The 20,891-nt window shown below is 46.2% G+C and overlaps 1 protein-coding gene across 1 annotated transcript in view; it reads right to left on the bottom strand.

Moving 5' to 3' along the window:
• LOC133134947 (dedicator of cytokinesis protein 4-like) overlaps positions 1-20,531 on the bottom strand; it is a 127,080-nt gene extending 106,549 nt beyond the window's left edge. The window contains 1 exon segment of the mRNA XM_061251578.1: positions 20,392-20,531. Within this exon segment, the coding sequence (XP_061107562.1) occupies positions 20,392-20,428 (37 nt within the window). The 5' untranslated portion in view covers positions 20,429-20,531.
• Positions 20,532-20,891: the final 360 nt, after the last annotated feature.

The following is a 20,891-nucleotide window of genomic DNA, read 5'->3' as shown; positions in this document are numbered from 1 at the left end:
TGTTATTCTCCAGGGCTTGTGTTTTTACCAGTGTGTCTATCTGACCTCAGATCAGCTAAAAACACAACAGGACACATCTGATCTGTTCAGCCATTCTCCAGGGCTTATGTTTTTACCAGTGTGTGAAACTGACCTCAGATCAGCTAAAGACACAACAGGACACACCTGATCCCTTTCAGCAATTCTCCAGAGTTTGTCCGTTTTTTCCCCAGATTGTCTTAACTGACCTCAGATCAGCTAAGCTGCACGAGTCGGCGGCTTTCCCTGCGCAGCTGATCTTGATCACCGTAGCCATCGCCCCCCATCCCCGACGGCCCGTTTCCTCGCGTCCTTCAGCGGGAGATGAAAAGGGCGGCGCGTGCCACGTGTCTTATCCCGAAACAAACTCTACGCCCCACTGGAGCTGCAGCAGCGCACCGCGGTCCAGATGGTGAAATTTCTCCTGAATCCCGGCTCTCTGTCTGACACAGCCTCTACCCTCCTGAATCCTGGCTCTCTGTCTGATAAAGCCTCTTCTCCCCTGAATCCTGGCTCTCTGTCTGATAAAGCCTCTTCTCCCCTGAATCCTGGCTCTCTGTCTGATAAAGCCTCTTCTCCCCTGAATCCTGGCTCTCTGTCTGATAAAGCCTCTTCTCCCCTGAATCCTGGCTCTCTGTCTGATAAAGCCTCTTCTCCCCTGAATCCTGGCTCTCTGTCTGATAAAGCCTCTTCTCCCCTGAATCCTGGCTCTCTGTCCAATACAGCCGCGGAGGTAAAACCTGAAGTCTGCACATTCTGGACTCCTCAGCTGCCAGCACTGCATAAAAAACGGTATCGTGTTGATGCCGCTTCCGAGTGCCAGTTTTCGGTTGTTGTTTTTTGAACCTGGATCCACGCCAGACAGAGGCTTTATGAGGATTATGGAAACAATTCGGAGGGAACGAGGAGCAGAGCTTCCGCTGATGTTGTTTAAAAAAACTCAAATCAACAGAACAAATAAACGGGATCTTGTATTGCAGAGGAATTACACATTTTGATGCCAAAACTGCAATAGTCTGAGCCGGTGAGGTAACATTAGTTTGTATTTTATAGGGTTCAAATCAAATAAGGAGCCTGCTTCTCTTTCATAAAACGGACATACTTTTCATTAGAACAGTAGCACAGGGTAGGCTTTACTGGAAATGCACAATAATGGAACATGGTCCTGCTGCTTATTAAATATTACATTTAAATATTTTTTCTGGGGCACCGTCAGAGACAAGCACAAAGATGAGGTAAAGGCTAAACACTTTCAACATCCTGCTCGAAATGTGAGAAGGAGGGTGCGTTGTTTGTCTGGCAACATCTCAAGAGGTTATAAATTGCAAATGTAAAGGAAATTAGCAAGATACAAGAACAAAATACACAGCCATAAACACAATGATGAGCATTTGAGACTGCCCTCAAGCTCAAAACACATACACTGCCATCTGTCAGAAAAATACGTTTTCACAAGCTTGCTTCGCTCAGTAAAATTTAACACTCTTCCCCAAGAGACGGAAGAGTGCTATATTAGACTGAGTCGAGCCGCGATTTCACAACGCACCATCCAGACAGGCGTATCACTTCAGTATGACTCCAAACAAAAGACTGACTGCATCAGGCACAAGCTGCTAGACTGAGCTTTCGAGTCACGCTCATGCCCTCTCCCATGCATTTCAACATGCGGGGAAAACTGGCTCTCGCCAACTCAGTGTCAGCCTAGCAACACACAAAGCGGCAACGACTCAAAGTCTGCTGGAGAGATGTTCGCTGAGAGACAGACAGAGAAGCAGACTGAGATAAGAGCAATGGAAATCATATCCACCTCCCAGCCCTGCTGAGATTCCACATTTCAGATCCTGCATTTAACTGCAGCCCCACACATGTACTGAATGAGCCCCGCAGAGTATGGATAACGTACGTGTAACCTGCAGATAGACAGATCCTGCAGATCTTTGCATTTATATAGCTCTTTTCACACACTCAAAGCGCTTTGCAGTGATGAGGGGGAAACTTGCCTCAACCCCCACCAATGCGTAGCACCCACCTGGGTGATGCACGGCAGCCATTTTACACCAGAACACTCACCACACATCAGCTGGGGTTGAGTGGGAGAGAACACTTTTTTTTCAGCCAGCTAAATCAGGGGATAATTATGTGACAGGGTGAAAGAACCAGGTTAGGATTTTGGCCAGGACAGCGGGGGGGAACCCCCCTGTAAAAGTGTGTATAATATGCCGTGTAGATGACCGGTCTGGTCTCCGCTGTCAGGTGCGTGAAAGCAGCCAGCGTTAGAACAGAGCGCATCGGAGGGCTGCGTGGGGATCACGTCATCGTGCGCGATGCTGAACCCGTGACAGGGGGAAGCAGTGGGCTACGAGTGCAGGAAGAAACGATGACACATCCCAGGATGCATCTGGCTACCAGGGTGAATTATTGTCGGAGTCTGGGGCCAGTTCTCTGTCTGGCCTGTTCACCTGGGCGAAGTGTCAGATTGGGGGGGGTAATAAAATCCCCCCCCCACCCCCCAGATAATAAAATCACCCAGCACTTACCCTTTCAGAGAGAGAATGGTAACACTTTATTTGAAAAGGCTCCTACACAAGAGCTATATAACACCCACAGCACTTTTATAAGCATAAGCACTACATAAGCATTGCCACTTGGTAATGGTAATGTCACTTGCTGCATCAATGTTGACATAGCACACCATATTCCAATTTGTACTTACTGACATACAGTAAGCACTTATGAATGCTTGTGTAGTGGTTATGAAAGGGCTATATACCACTTCGTCTATGCAATACCTGTATTGCTGTGCACTGTATTCCTATAAAGGGAAGAAGGCTAGTTTGCTGATCAGTAATGAAACAAAAGTTTAATTAGCAGTGGTTATATACAACTGAAAAAAGCGACCCCTAGGTTCCCAACCAGAGAATTCTACTCCAATTAAAACAACAATGGGTGAGTGAATCTGGATCATTATCGACATAACATGATTCATATTTTATCTGAGAGCAAGCTAGTTAATTCAATAATTTAGCTAAGAACAGACCTCTAGAGTGAATCATATCATGATTATTATATTATGAATAGACCTTCATGAAATACATCATAAACTATCACAACATCAACCCTAAATCTTTATGTGTCAGTCATAAGAAATGTGCTTTGCTGTCAGACAGTTTTGGCACCGCTAATGCAGATATTGCGCTACCATGGTCAACATTTAACCTCAAGCTGGTGTTTGTCTAAATCTTTATTCTCAAAAGCCAGATGGTAGATGATTGGAACATTTGTAAGAGCATCAAATTTGATGTTTACTTTGGACAGCACTGGTTGGTGAGGAAATGTGGACTCAAAGCAAGCAGCCATGTTAATTTAGCGGCAGCTGATTCCGTGACAGCAATTTCAACAGGATATTGACTTATGGGCAACAGCTGAAAATAATCAATGAAGGGTTTTCCAATTACACTGATAGGGAATATAGCACACTTACTGTCAGCAGAAGATCACTCACACACACACACACACACACACACACACACACACACACAAACAGGATGCTGTCATAAACAGCCTGTTAAAATCTCTTCTGTTTTCTCAAAATAGCGTCAAATGAACTTTGAAATTCAATTGGCATGGAAATGTGGATGTGAAATTCATTTTGCGGAAAACAGAGTCACGTCTAACAAAGGGTCAAACTGCCAAATTAATAATAGAGCTGACTGTGTATAGGGTAACATAATGTGCCAACAGATTCCTGACAATTTAAGACACTTATGCCAAATCATCTCTCTAATAACACTCAATATACCACCAAGAACGCTACCCCACTTCACAATTTGAACCGCTGAATTTCAGAAACCCATAATGGGGGGTTTTGCTTAGTTAAGGAATTTCGCTGATGCAATAGTACAAAATAAACATTTACTTCTTTGCTAAACAGATGTGCAAATACCGGAACTCATACAGAGTCAAATTTAAATAGAAGTGTCATTTATTTAATTTATTGAAGCGCCAACCATACGTGCGCAAGCGCACACACACACGCACACGCGCATACACCCACACCCATACTCCCAGATACACATGCACATACACACAGATATGCACACACAAACACACACGCACACATACTCACACACAGATACGCACATACGCACACACAGATATGCGCACACGCACACACACAGACGCACACACGCAGACACACACACCCATACTCCCAGGTACACATGCACATACACACAGATATGCACACACAAACACACACGCACACATACTCACACACAGATACGCACATACGCACACACAGATATGCGCACACGCACACACACAGACACACACACGCAGACACACACACACATACTCCCAGGTACACATGCACATACACACAGATATGCACACACAAACACACACGCACACATACTCACACACAGATACGCACATACGCACACACAGATATGCGCACACGCACACACACAGACACACACACGCAGACACACACACACATACTCCCAGATACACATGCACATACACACACGCACACATACTCACACACAGATACGCACATACGCACACACAGATATGCGCACACGCACACACACAGACACACACACGCAGACACACACACACATACTCCCAGGTACACATGCACATACACACAGATATGCACACACAAACACACACGCACACATACTCACACACAGATACGCACATACGCACACACAGATATGCGCACACGCACACACACAGACGCACACACGCAGACACACACACACACACACAAAGCCCAAGCGAGCAGTCTTGAACAGGCTGCAGTGCACATAGCCTGCAGCAGCGTAGGCCTCAGCCTTCTCATCCTCACAAACAGACACAGGCGTCAGCCATTTTCAGCTCCACCGCACTTCGCCGAGCTCTAAACTCACTCTCCCGGGGGGAAGGAGGCAAAATAAAGGGCATTAGGTGAACAGTCTGATCCTAAAAGGGTTAAGGACTCCTGGTTAATTAGGGAATATCGGCTTCCCGCGCTGCGGAGAAGAAAAGCCCCTGTGGTACCGAACGCCTGGGAAGGCCATGAAACTGCTTTTGTTTCTGAGGCTAAAGCGGAGACAGCGCACGGAGCATTTCATCACCCGCCACCCGCACCCAAACACCTGGACCCCTGCAGCTGACATGTGTGCCTTATTCACATGTACACACAGTACTACAGGAGAGCCAGTGACTATTTTACACCCTACAGGCCACAAAGTACTACAGGAGAGCCAGTGACTATTTTACACCCTGCAGGCCACACAGTACTACAGGAGAGCCAGTGACTATTTTACACCCTGCAGGCCACACAGTACTACAGGAGAGCCAGTGACTATTTTACACCCTGCCGGCCACATATATCCAATATATCACACTGTATTATTGTATGTCACTTGTAGTATAGGGTTGACCACAGTAGAATAGACTTGTGACGTCTACAGGGGATGGAAATAAATTGGCAGGTTTTAGGAGGGCACAGCACATTACAGTAAATTAAGGAATTAGCTGACCTGCGGATATTAAAAGACTTGGGAGGTGAATACAGGACACTTATTCTTCGCGACACGCAAAGCTAATTCTGATATAATGTGATAAAAATTCCTCAATAGGCATTAAAAGGGACTAATTAAGAGCAAATAAAAATTCCAGGGTTGCAAATGTGATTGAATCCATCCTATGTAGAGAGACACCCAAGATGGAGTCTAAAGCCCCCTTGGGCTGCTGTCATTTGCACATCGCAGGCTGAAAGATGAGTGACAGAGTTCCCCGCTGTGCTGTAGTCCACTAAGTCACGTACGGTAGTGCTCCATATGACAGGTCATCTGCTGAGGCTCAGACAGAGATGCAGAGATAATCACAGCACAAGCTGCCCCGAATACGCCCGTACAATCATGTCGTTATCGTTTTCACAATAACCATAATGCATCACTGGGAAGGTTTTGGCGTGTGTGTATAATACAGCTACACCGCACTCAAGAGTATAAGAATCAGAACTTCCGTTCCTCGTGAAAGCCGCAAAGCAAGGAACCACGGAGATTAAAGGCCTTTTCCACCTTTTCTCCCAATTTTGAATTCCCAATCACGCTCACGCTCACACTCGCACTATACGACTCATCACAAACTTTGCTGTCGTTTCGGAGGGAATAAAGACGGTCTCCTCTGAAGCAGGTGAAGTCACTCCGCAGTTGGGCTCAAGTTGCGCTCACACAGACATGAGTCAGAGGAAGACATTTTGCGAGCGGATTGAATTGCAGGGGCCTGACTGAGCAGCAGGTGATGCTGGAGCGTATTGTCATCGCCCCGGTTGTCAAGTTACAGCCAATTATACGTCTCGCTGCGGAGCGGCCAATGACAATCACCACCGGCACAATCTGGATTGGATAGCACACCGCAGGGCCCGTCCACACACTGGAGCAGTTCCACCAGAGGACGCCCAACCCTGAAGTCCCAAACAAGAGATTCCTGATGTGGTCTTTGGTTAGTCAGAACACCCAGCAGCACGAAACTAGGGACAAAAGCACCCAAGTTATCTCTGTCAGCTGCCACTTCAAAGGTTCAAATTAAGTACAAAGGTAAGGTATGCAAAAGCTATTAAAGCATCGCACAAAAGATTCAAAGATCCAAATCAATCGCTTTTGATCTTGCTGATTTAAGAGGAAAGATAGTATTCCGTCAAGTCTCAAAACGTGCTACAACAGATGAAAAAAAAACTTAAAGAGGAATAATATCCAGGCCTCGGCTGAAAGAAAGCTGGGAAAACGTAAATTCACATCCCGATCAGGGATGAAGAAGATGATGAAGGCTCCTCCTTCTGTAAACACAACAACGCTCTGTAGAGAGCTCCACAGTACCTCAGGAAGCCTGCTCCCGCCTACACACTTTAAACGCTGACGTTACGCGAGTCAAGACTTTCCAGGAAGGAAAACGGTCCCCGTTGACACATTAAAATAAAATGTAGCACACTTAACAGACAAGAGTCAAATCAAATAAATAATTTTTATTTTTTTTTATGCTGCGAGACAAACAAAGAGACAAAGGAACAAACAAAGACTTTCAGCGAAACGATTCTTCCTTTGGGATCCGCGGTTGTGTGTTCCACATTTTTCAGCCAAAAATTGTTTGGTTTTTGATTTAATAACTTGCATATGAATGCGCATATGAGTCTAAAGATTTAAATTTGATTGAATTCTGAGTTATAACCACAGCCGGGAGCCAGGAGAGAGAGAGAGAGAGAGAGAGAGAGAGAGAGAGAGAGAGAGAGAGAGAGAGAGGAGGGAGAGGGAGTGAGGAGGAAGAGAGAGAGGGAGTGAGAGAGGGCGGGGGGGGAGAGGGAGTGAGGAGAAAGAAAGAGAGGGAGTGACAGAGGGAAAGAGGTAATTTGAGGCTTGGGGTGATGGGATTTTAATGAGTTCAGCACTGAAACACATCTCCCTTCCCAACAACCAGTGATGCAATCACAGTACAACTCTCAACCAATACACTAACCCTGTATCCCAATACAATAACATCCTCACCTTAACCCAACAACTCCCAATAGACTAACCCTGTATCCCAATACAATAACATCCTCACCTTAACCCAACAACTCCCAATACACTAACCCTGTATCCCAATACAATAACATCCTCACCTTAACCCAACAACTCCCAATACACTAACCCTGTATCCCAATACAATAACATCCTCACCTTAACCCAACAACTCCCAAAACACTAACCCTGTATCCCAATACACCAACCCCCTTAGCCTAACCCTACAACTCCCAATACAGGGTTTTCACATGATGTCACTTCCTGGGTCAGGATTAGCTGCACTTGGGGGGTCAGCTTGGGGACTGGATATTGAAAGTCACCTGGGCGAGACAGTTTTACGCGGCTGGAGTGCGTTGCGGCCGTGTCGACAGCTCTATTTCAGCCCGCTGCTGCTCCAGAGGATGTATCAACACTTACACCAAGCCACAATAAGCAGCAGCCCTCAAAGCAGACAGCAAACGGGCTGAAGCCAGCAAACACCGTAGCAGCTGGCCCACACAGTCAACAATAATAACAAAATCGTTATTCCCTGCCTCTTATAATTACTACAGTCATTCTGTCTATACTCGATTATAATGAGCTGTTAGATGCAAGCTATAACCCGTAATGAAATGTTGCACAGCTTGGCATCCTATTTTTACCCTACCACGCTGCCGATAGGCCAACACTCAATTACAGGAACTCGCCTCACCGAAACAGACAACCATTTTGCACCTATAAATATTCATCAGAGGTACCTGCGGGACAAATATCCACAAATGGCTATCGAATAAGATTTTTTTTTTTTTTAAGCTCAAGTACCATTGTTCAGTAACATTGTTTTCCCTTCGTCTAATTACCTCTTGTTTTCTCACTCACTCTGTTTCTGTCATCCTGTCTCGCACTCTCTCATTCTCTCCATCTCTCTCCGTGTCTCACACATTCTTTGTCTCTTTGTCACTCACCGAATCTGTCAATCTCTCGGTGTCTCTCTCTCTTATAATTGGCTCTTATTTTCTACCTTTCCCACTCCCTATTTCTCCCTCCCTCTCTCTCTCTGACTGCCTCTCATTCTCTTTCTCTTCCCCTCCTTCTCTGTTCCTCTCATTCTCTCTCTCTCTCAGGAGACGCGAGTGTGACAGAGACAGGCGGTGTCTGGGTGCGGTGGGGAGGGGCAGGAGAGCGGGGGCTCGAGGGGGGGGGGACACAGACCACCCCACACAGGGAGCATAACCTCCAGTCTCGGGGAAGGAATCACTGCCAGGAGTCAGGCTCTCAGGCGCCTGTGCGTGTGTGTCTCTACCAGCCCCCACAGCCTGTCACCCACATGAATACAAGGCCCCCCCGCGATAACCTTCCACCCAGAAATCTACACCTACACGCCATCGTTCATCACCAGGTCAGAGGTCACACAGCCCTCCTGGTTATGTTTTATACATGCGAGCAGCCAGGAGACAGGAGGAGAGGGCTCGGATTTTAAACGGCATGAGCTTGCCGTTATCAGGGGTTCCCTGCCGCATCGCCACCAGAGCCTTATCTGTAACAACGCCCCGACATCGGACACAAATACAGCACGCACTTCCACCAGTAGGACCCACACGATGTGACACCGCTGCATGCTCAAGGCTAACACGGGTGCCGATTCGTGTCTTGAGGACACGGAGGCGAGGTCGCGAGAGCACACTGCAATGTCAGAGGCCCATCGAGGCTGGAGAGGTACCCTATAGGTACATGACATAGTACTCCTACCCATTGCTTTAATAATTAAATTGTACCTTTTTTGCTTGTAAGAGCTACTTATTTGTACCCAAGGAATACTACCGCGCTGAAAAAAAACAGCTCAAGCAAGGTTTTGAAACAGCTGTTAGCTGGTCCACCAGTTGAGACCAGCTCCATACTCAACATGGTTTGACCAGCTCAAGCAGGTCATCCCTTTAAAAAGCAGATTTTACACCAGGGGTACAGTACATTTCAGGGTACATTTGGGAATTGTGAAAGAAACGCAGCTCCACAGAAGAGTGTAGTTTGTTGAAGACGAGCAGCGAGGCCACCGTGCGTGCGGTGGAGCGGGGTGTGACTCACCAACGCAGCGGGGACCGTTCCCCACGCTAACGATGAGTAAGCATCCGCCTACAACTCCCACACTGCACCACGCTCACGGCGTGAGATCAGCACGGCGTCACACTGTGACACACACACATACACGCACACACACACACGCACACACACACACACACACGCACGCAGGCACACGTACGCACACACACACACACACACGCACGCAGGCACACGCACGCACACACACACACACACACGCACGCACGCAGGCACACGCACGCACACACAGACACACACACCTCACCACCGGCCCCATTCACACATTATTATCCTGTCGGTGTTGGCAACAATAGCCTGCGTTCGTTCCGCAGCGTATAATCAAACAATTACACCCCGGTGGCTCCATCCTATCACTGTGCTGCAGCCTTGTTTTGACAGGTGAATGGCAAACAAGCTATGTGTTTAAATGACAGAATAGAGGATAGGTAAATCATATTCATGTAAATAACAAATCACAGAAACAATACTGTAAGCCAGGGGCTTTCAAATGGGTTTAATGTAGGCACAAAGGAAGCCCGGACTCAAAAAGAAAGGCAGAAAAAGTGTGGGAAAAGGTTAAAAAGCTTGCCGCTGGGGTGGTACCCTATACAGTAGGTAGACAGAATTGTATCCCTAGCCAACAACATAAAATTTTACCTTTTTGCTTGGAAAATGTACTACTTTTTACACAAAGAGAACATCACTGTTCCTTCAGAGTACATTTGGGAAATTTGATCCTTGAAGAACAAAAATGAACCTCCAATGTCACTTTATTTTAGGGAGTGCAGCGACCCCAATCCTACGTTAAGCAGGGATATATTAACGAAAAGGTTTTATACAGATTGCCAAGGGGGATGTTGGAGATTGGGGATTGGCATTGACCACGGACCGCCCTGTAGAAAACCCAGGCAGTAGACCGCAGACACACCTACACACACCTGCGCACGAGGCAGTATTTCCCCGTGGACCCGGGACGCTCACACACCTACACACACCTGCGCACGAGGCAGTGTTCCCCTTGACCCGGGCCGCAGACACACCTCCGGGCTACTGGGAGAAGGGCAGAACTGAAAGAGACCGTGTTTCTCTCACCAAACCGCACGGGTGAGAAATCATCTCAATGAAAAAACACACGGAAACAGCGGGAGCTGACGGCGCGGAATCGGCCGTGTGTAATTTCATCACACAGGACTGCCGCGCCGTGCAGAGGTTTCTTTCCTTTCGCATTTGCTGAAGTGAAAGCAGAACTTGATTTGCACTGTTGAGGTCATACTTTTTATTTGCTTAATAGCTTTTTTTTTTTCTTTTGCATGGAGTGCAAAATGCAAGGCGGTTAAGTCTTCATTTCTAAGGCCAGCTCGCAGACTACTTCAGCCGGGGAATGCCCAAGGCTTCACATGAATTTCCGATTTCCTGCGCGGAGTCTCACTCTGCGGAAGAAAGGAGCACTGGACAATGCTTAAACAGATCAGTAACCTAGCTTCTCTCTCTCACTCCCTCCCTCTGTCTGTCTCTCCTACTCCCTGTCTCTCTCTCTCTCTCTCTCTCTCTCCCTCCCTCCTGATCTCCCTCTATCTCCATCTGGTTCTCTCTCTCTCTCTCTCTCTCTCTCTCTCTCTCTCTCTCTCTCTCTCTCTCCCCCTCTCCGTCCCTCTCCCTCCCCCCGCTCTCCAGGATGTTCAGTGGCGTGCCTGGATGTGCACCTGGATGGGAGAATCACTCAAATAGCACAAAGGACAGAGAGGCAACCTTGCAGCAAGAGTCACTGTTGCCATGGTTCCAGTTACCCAGATACCCTCCCTCCCCCTGACTTGGAGGGGGGGGGGGGTGGTAGTGGTGGGACGGGGGGGGGAGTGGTGGGACGGGGGAGTGGTGGGATGGGGGGGGGGGGGGGTACGGCCCCAGGCCCGCGTCTGTCTGTCTGTCTGGGGCGCAGGTGTGCGGTAAAAACGGCGTACGAGAGAGAACAGGCTGCGCCTTTTAGGAAAGCTCCCCCAGGGCTCCCTCTCCACACTCAAAGGTCAACAGCACGAAACGGAGACGATGATGAGTGCCTCTCATATTCCTACACTAACCTGCGCCTCTCATATTCCTACACTAACCTGCACCTCTCATATTCCTACACTAACCTGCCTCTCATACTCCTACACTAACCTGCGCCTCTCATATTCCTACACTAACCTGCACCTCTCATATTCCTACACTAACCTGCGCCTCTCATATTCCTACACTAACCTGCGCCTCCCATATTCCCACACTACTCTGTACCTCTAATATTCCTACACTAACCTGCGCCTCTCATATTCCTACACTAACCTGCGCCTCTCATATTCCTACACTAACCTGCGCCTCTCATATTCCTACACTAACCTGCACCTCTCATATTCCTACACTAACCTGCCTCTCATACTCCTACACTAACCTGCGCCTCTCATATTCCTACACTAACCTACGCCTCTAATATTCCTACACTAACCTGCGCCTCTCATATTCCTACACTAACCTGCGTCTCTCATATTCCTACACTAACCTGCGCCTCTCATATTCCTACACTAACCTGCGCCTCTCATATTCCTACACTAACCTGCGCCTCTCATATTCCCACACTAATCTGTACCTCTAATATTCCCACACTAACCTGCACCTCTCATATTCCTACACTAACCTGCCTACCCGCAATGACTGCAGTGTATTTTTCTCCAAAAACAAAAAAGGACCGCCAATTTCATCCTTTAAAGGCTACATTTTTTGGGAGGTTATTTACAAAAAGCAGAGCCTTGTCAAAGTACTACCGAGAGATCAAGCCTCATAGAAAAACACAGTCAGGTAGGCAGTAACTGACCTCCGTCTCCCTTTGCTGGCAATAGAGCTGTTGTGCGTAAAACAATCCCACGCAATTTCAACAAATAGCGCCGACCTATGACTCAACAGAATGAGACACCTGCATCTAACATTATGTGTGCAAGCCACTGCTTCACATTTCACCAGTTCCCTTCCCGTTTGAAGACTTACAGTAACTACAAGAGGGTCACGGGGGTGGCATGGAGCGACAGTTTTACTTCTCACAGGAACCAATCAAACAGAGCGTTCAATAAGGCAAATGCTTCATGGAAACTATGTTCCCTTGCAACAGCTTAACTATTTCAAATAGAAGATTCTAGTTTGTTCCACTCTGTTTACCAATGACAACTTAATGAAGATGGATGGAACAATGAGAAGAGTGCCAATCTTTTACCGTGGATTACCCGGGGACTGTTTTTGTGTGTGTGTGTGTGTGTGTGTGAGAGCGTGTGTGTGTGTGTGTGAAAGTGTATGTGTGTGTGTGTGAGCGTGTATGTGTGTGTGTGTGTGTGTGTGTATATGTGTGTGTGTGTGTGTGTGTGTGTGTTTGTGGGACATACAGGAGCCCACATAAAACAATAAAGCACATGAAACATAAAAACACCCCCCCGCCTGTTCCCCAAAGGGCTGGTGAAGGCACACGTTGGGGCGGAGAGGGGGGCTGAGGAGCGGAAGGAGGAGGGTGAGAGGAAGGGGCGGGGAGGCCGGCTCCATCCTCAGCATTACTCCTTAATGATCGCAACAGGGGAGCGGAGGAAGGAGCAATTATAAACAAGGAGGCGTTGGAAGCCACACTCCCATCTGGTGCGGTCTCTCAGTGTCCCCCTCTCTCTCTCACACCTCCCTCTCTCTCTCTCTGTCTGTCCCCCATTCTCTCATCCTTTCTCTCTGTGTCCCCTCTCTCTCTCACTCCTCCCTCTCTCACTCTCTCTCCCTCCCTCTCTCACTCTCTCTCTCTCTCTCTCTCTCTCTCTCTCTCTCTCACTCTCTCTCTCTCTCGGTATGTCAGGATGAAGGAATGGCCTGGGGCCTCACAGCGATGCCAAACAGCCTGTAAATCCCGAGGGTAGAGAGCTGACACCATTAGTTTCCACACCCCCGACCCTCACCAGTACCACCACCCCTGATACCCCCCCCTCCCCAGGGAGCAGCCGACAGCAGCTACAGATCCCCCAAACTGCCCCCAGCACTGTAACCAGAGACCGCCCACCCACCCGCCCGCATCTCAGTGCCCTGCAAATGGAAATCTCCATTTAGATTTCTCCATTCAGAGAAAAAAAAAAAAAGAATCCAGACCACAGTCTATAAAAGAATAAAAAAAGGAAGACAATGTTTTGAAACTGAGGCGAAGTTCAGCGTTCTGGGATGTTGGGGCGGCAGTCGAGGGAGGCTCTCCAAGACGCCTCGTCCGTTCGGGGGGACTTCGCTTAGCGAATTAAGAGCGCAACGATACGCGCGGTCGCCCGTGATCCAGATTTTAACCTCGCCGACCGTCATTGCCTAAATAAATCCCTGGCGGCTATAAATATAACACAAACTGTACGCTTTCATCTGGGCGGCGCGAGGAGAGCGCCTGTTTTTCCGGCTGTCTGTCATTCTCTCCGTCTGTGCGCACTTCTGCCAGTCTTGTGAAAATGAGAGGAGGAGGTTAAAGGGTATTTTTATCCAGAAAGATTGAGAAAATCTTCCCGTTGCCATGTGAGGCCCAGCTCATTCGATGACAACAGTTTTTCTGTCATGCCATTTTCACAACCTTCTTCTCCTTCTTCTTCTTCTTCTTCTTCGTCTCCTCCTCCTCCTCCTGCCTTTCAGACAGCTCACGTGGCCGACAGAGGGTCGAACGTGGCCTCTGCCATTTTCAGGGCCCCTCTGTTGCCTTATTTCCACCAGGAGGAGCCCCAAGAGAGGCGTAGAAACGAGAAGAGGGGGACTTATTTCCACAAAGCGCGTTTTCTTGTGGTGAACCCAACCGCGAGAGCTCCACAGAGAGGCGGCCACTCGCGAGGCTATGGACCGTGAAGTCCTCACAGGCAGCCTAAATTAAAACGCACTTCTCCATTTTCTCTTATTTTTCTTTTTAAAAGCTTAGCTCTTGAAGCTCAGAGAGCACCGACCGGTTCAGCAGAATCGTCATGACGGGACCCTGCCGGTAGAAACCATTTTGTTCAGATTAAAGGGTTGGGGAGGTGAAATCTTCAGGAACGCTGACCAAACAGATATGGAATGCTAGCATGATGTAAAAAAAATGTAAGCGGACTGTTTGTTCGATGACCGATACACGCTCGTTCTAAGGACCGCCCTTACTCTGACGTTGTGTAGCGGAGGCCATCTTTAATATTCAGCTATAATTACCACTCAATGGTCCTTCTGCAGATCATACACTTTATACTTCCTATGGACGCAATCACACACCTATTTCACCCTTTGTATGTTTTGCGAAAGAAAATCTGGTTTACTGACAATGAAAATACCACTATAATGTGATCCCAGTCTATAAATCTATCAGGCTTAAAAAGGCTGAGGTGAGATATCTGTCTTCAGCCTGAGCCGGGAGTTAAACGGGGTAATGTCTGAAAATGGCTCCGTAATGAGCCTTAGCACACTCAGCTGGACTCCATCTATATTTCATGAAGGATAAAGATTTGTGGGCACCACATCCCTGCAAGCAGACGCTAAATGTCACAACAGACACAAACACAGGCCATCAAATGCTGCGGTTTCAAAGATTTACAATCTGCTTAAATAAACTGGTATATATCTGGAAATATGACATCTATACCGACGGGAACTTAAAATATCACAAAATCTGCGCTTCATATGTGAATCATCTTCTAATCCAGATTCTCTACCATCAGGCTTTTCTCAGCTTTCATCTGAACTGCCGAATTCAAGTGATCTTTTGCCTCTAATAGACCAGATGGTAAAAATTTGGTGTCTCTTTGATTGATATTTGTGGAAACCTGGAGAGAGGGAAACAGCTGTTCAAATTCAAGAGAAAACTCTCCAAAAGCACTGCATTAATTACCGCTAATCTCCACAGAACGGCCCCAAAAAATAAGAAAAAAAAAGATTCACATCATGTGACTCATTTGTAACATAAGATGATTCAGAATCACAACGACTCAAAATTTGAATCAAAGGCATTATCCCTGTCAATACATTTTCCTGTTCAAAAATGATAGCTTCAATTTGACTATGTAGTAACAATAAACTATAAAATATTTCAGGTTGGATATACATAAATGACTTTCTCATATTCAAGGTTTTGCAAAGATTGCATAAATCCAAAGACATGAACGTTAGGGTAATTGGGGGCATTAACAGGGCTTGGCTGTAAAAGTGCCCTGTTAAAATCATGCACGCTCAGTCAACCTACCTAGTAAAAATAAAGGTTAGGCTAGAAAATAAACACTGCAGAGCAACTAATAAAAACAAAAATCATGCAAGCAGCAGACTAAGAGTTTGGGTGAAGCACACAGCAGGCCCATGACTCCCATCCTCGTGTTAAAACCCGACTGCTCCTACATTAACAAACAATCACGTCATCTCCCCTGTCCACAGTAAAAACACATCACTTCCCCTGTCAATCTCCTGCCATCAGGTAGCGGTCTCTCTGTCCCCCTGGGCAACACTAATAGGCAATGGGTCATTCATCACATGGGTCATATGCTTTTTAAATGGCAAATAACTACTCAAGCCTGCTTTTAACATTTTTAACAGTCAGTGTTTTCTCCATTTATTTCCGTTACCAGTTCTGACTGTTACATCAGCATTACGTCAGCATTAATCACATATTTCTGATCTCACATCTTAAAGTATCAACCAGCCCTTTCAACTTTTGACCCAGGTGCCAAGTGCCAAATGGCACCAAGGAAACCTCCTCACTTCGCTCCTCGAAAAAAAAAAGGCTCTGAAAACCTCCACTGAGAGCGGCCGCTATGTCCAGGCCCTCTGCCACCGTTTTCACACGTTTCCCGGCTTCCCACCATGCAACAGAAAATCCCATCCCCGATTGGTCACTGAAGGGCCACAAGAAATGTCAACTCATTGAACCCCTCTCCAAGACCTTCCTAATTAAATCAAGCTTATCAGTCCTACTAAGAGCAGGATAAAGAGTTACAATCCAATTAAACAGGACACACTCGCATTTTCCGGCCTGGAGCACAAAGGGGGAATTAGGCATCGCAGTAAACTCATTTAGCACAGACGTATTCGGGCTGCGGGCTGGCGAGGAAATCAAAGCTCGCATTTGTTTATTTGGTGAGAGACAGATTCGTTATGATAACGATAAGGAAACGGCAGCGCACAGTGCGGGTCAGGCCATTTGTTTCTGTTAATAGGCATTAGGTAAGAGGACACGGGGCGGATGATGAGAAGTTACAGGAACCTGACGGCGCATTTGCCTCGCAATATGTCAGAGCAACCGCCCCCGATTTAAACCTCTTAAAGCTTTTCATGTTCACAACCCGAAGGATCCACCAGCGTTTCTCACATCCACTTTTGCGGAGTTTCTCATCCCTTCTCACACGATGACAGCCCGAGCTGGATAGACCACCTTTCCACTCGCACGGAGCGCTACCATTCCTAAAGATTCTAGAATGTCAGAATTCGTTCCAAACTAAATATGCATCCTTTGAATCCCTGCATCTAACTTTAACTCCCGGCACTTCCTGGCTGGAGTGTTCACACCTAAACCGCTGTAATGGCTTCAAATAAACACTCATGGGCCTGGCCAGCTCTGCTTCCACACAACTTCAATTTCTCTTCTTTTCATACGCAGTTTGCATCACAGTCTGGGCACTAAGTGTTTTAAGTTCAAATCAAACCCCTTGGCAAGGCAGACAAGGACAAACAACCACCCAAACAGGCCACCTCAATGCAGCTAAATTTAAGCAGGAAATTGTCTATTCAAACAGGCATGAATATAATTATAATATCGTGCATCATAGCAGAGTGTCAAAATGGAGCACAACTCCCTCTGATAAATTTAACTGCATCATTACCTTTTTAAAGAATATATCAGAAGGGACAGACATACACTCAGTGAGTACTTTATTTGGTAGACCCATGGTAAGTGATGCTTACCATGGAATGATTGTTGGTGCCAGACAGAGTGGTTTGAGTATCATAGAAACTGCTGATCCCCTGGGATTTTCATGCACACTAGTCTCTAGATTTTGCAGAGAATGGTGCAAAAAATAAACAGTGAGCAGCAGTTCTGCAGACAGAAACGAGTTGTCAATGAGAGAGGTCAGAGGAGAAGGGCCAGACTGCTCAAAGTTGACAGGAAGGTGCCAGTAATGCAAATAACCACACATTACAAGCAGTGGTATGCAGAAGAGCATCTCTGAACACACAACGCCTCAAGCCTCTCAGTGGATAGGCTACAGCCGCAGAATAATTACAATAAAAAAAAGAAGTCCAATAAATACCTAATAAAGTGCTCAGTGAGTGTATGCTCCTCCAGTCTCAATGTACAGCATTCAGACCTGGAGCCCCCTTCCTGGGTAGGGAGGAATCGGCAGTCCTTGCATGAACACTGGCTCTTTCTCTGGGACTCGCCATAGAGGCCCGTCATGTTTTATGGACAGGCTGCTGTTTAATTTCGCAGCGTTGGCTTTTCTGCAAAAGTTGCAGGGAAAAGAAAATGTATTCATTTGACGCAGCACCCTGGTAGATCTGATGCCGCAGAAGAAAGGCATCCAACTGAGAGGATTTTCAGACAAACCCTCGACATGCTGGCCCATATTACACAACGGTCAAGAAGAGGCTAATACTCCTGCACATCAGAACACTGGCATAGGCACATGAGGAGAATATTAAATACAAATACAAAACAAAAAAAAAAAAATGTCCTCCCTCGAGCGGCTCACTCAGTCCATAAAAAGAAATATGTTACAGCTACAGGCGAAGTCATACAGGTTTACTGTATATTCAAGACTAGGCTACGTCATCAGCCAATTAGTCCACAGAGCTGAAAACAACTGCCTCACCCTATTCTCTCTGTAGCAGGTATTGTGAGGAGCCAAATCTCCCGTTACAAGAAATCCTGGAGCCCATCCACACTTTCTTGGGTAGGGGCAGGGTGGATTGAACGTGGCTAGAGTTACATGGCCATAGGCGGGCTGTCCTCATTGTGAGAGATGCACCTCAACTTTGTGGGGGAACCAGCTTCTCTGTAGGCACAAACTGGTTGAAGGAGAATGTCCACGTAATAACAAACATGTAAATAAACGATGTAGCAAGACCATTCGGGACTTTGACCTTTGACCTTTTGACCTTGAGGATCAACAGTGAGCTTCACTGAGGTGCAGGCGTAAGAAGCTGAGCTGGAGACAGGAAATGGAAAAAGCTTAAAAACAGACCTCTGCGGCCCCGACCTTTGACATTCTCACCCGAAAACTGATGAGGTGCTGAAAGTCCTGACACTGATGATAGGGTCTGCCATAAATCCAATAAAAACGCATATATAATTGGGTGTGTTGGAGACCGCACATCACTTTGCACCACAAAAAAAAAAAACAATGGAAGCCAAAAACCACACAAAAACATTGATATACCACATGAAATAACAACAGCACTTTGAACCTCTTTCAGCATACAGCATAACAACAGTCACCAACATTTTCCCTGCTGCTTGCGAGTGAAAACAAAGGGACAGAAAGGTTTTCTGTGCATGCCTTGGAGACTGCAGAGGGAAAAACGTGTTTTCCTAATCACAAAATCTGACCGACTGGGTACATTTTCTACAATCTGTAGGAAGGCTAATCAATTTAATTTATTCAGAATCCCAGCTGCGAGGCTGCAGCTGACACTGCAAATATAACTTGGGAGAAAGCGACAGAATCTGAACACCCGAGCATCGGCAGCACAATTAAGACTAGACAATACTCCCCCCCCCCCTTCAGGAGGCATTACGAAAAAGTGCAGCTTTGAGACAGCGAAGAAATGAAGAGATTCATTGGCTTCCTTCCTCCCAAACAGCTCGTTCTTTGCTTTGTCTTTGCACTACACACATTTATGGGCAGCGCATTTCCATGAATGAGACTGCGTTTGAAGGCTTTACAGTTTGGCTCCGTTACCTATTTCTCTTCATGAAATTGTGTTATAGACGCTGACACCTTTTTATCCTTAGTTGTTACTCTTTAATATCGCTTTTGTATTGCTATCCCGCTCGCTTTCATATTTATAATGATGTAAGCCAATTATTATTATTATTATTATTATTATTATTATTATTATTAAGCGACTCAGTGACACCATTGCAAACGTCCGCCTACCACCGGTCAATGTACCACGAGGATGAACATAACAGGATTCGGGATTAGTAGTCATATGACCTTTTTATTGCACTACACATAAAGGTCCTTGGCAGTTAGCAGTCGCTAAAATACCGAAATCATTGTAAAGAGAATAAAAAGTAAAACACAGCTGACGTCTGCATTTCAGGACGTGCAGAACACCTCTTCAGCTCATTTCATGGGATAGCCACCAATTTAGGTTTTGCGTAGACAAGCTGTCTATTAGTTTAGTTTCAGGATACACTGTAAGGATCCCCCACAATTGACGAAACATTGAAATACAACGCCAAAACAAAAACATAAAAAAACACTGAAATTGCGAAATTTTAATATTGTTTCCGTTATAGGCTACTTAAAAAAATAAAATAAAAAACATCATAAAGTGCACGTTTACACGAATGTAAAAAAAAATCGTCAGTTGGGAGGCATTCCATATTTACTGTTCTAAACGCCAAGTAGTAACCTTCATAAATTATTCCGTTATTATCCGATATTATATTTAGATGCAATTTATAGCGCTGCGCATAGTCTGGTAGAGCTGTTTACTACATCAGTGTTCCATCAATTAAAATCGCTAATTTTGAAAAAGCAGCACATGAACTTACCGACGCCGTATTTTTCGTGTTCTGTAGGTATCCACATAATTACGATTTGTGCATTGAAGAAACATGCAAAAACAGTATCACAACAGAAGAACTGTGTGCGATACAGCGCATTCTACTGACTCCCCAGCGTTCGCCGCGGAGTCATTGTTCTGATTGCAGGAGCTCGAGCGAACTACAATGCATTATCAGACACATAGAAAATGGCGCTGCATTGTGGGAAGAGTAGTCAAACTTAATGACGTAAACAAACGTCGAAGGACTGCATCTCCCACCATCCATTCTTGCCGTGTGTTATTCTCATTGGTCTATGCGCAATTATGACTGTCACGTGGCAGAAGATGAAAGCATGGCGGTTTATAATGATTGAAAGAGACGAACAGATTGTGTTCTATTTTCTTATAGCTTTGCGGTGGGAATCTTGCAGTGGGTTGCTACAAGTTGCTCTGGTTGCTTGTTCTGTTTTGGTGTTCACAAGCCAATGTAGATATTTCACTGTCGTA

Source organism: Conger conger, chromosome 8 (assembly GCF_963514075.1).
Source record: "Conger conger chromosome 8, fConCon1.1, whole genome shotgun sequence".
Taxonomy (NCBI): domain Eukaryota; kingdom Metazoa; phylum Chordata; class Actinopteri; order Anguilliformes; family Congridae; genus Conger; species Conger conger.
Note: the sequence above shows the minus strand (reverse complement) of the source record. Positions and strands in the feature narration are given on the sequence as shown.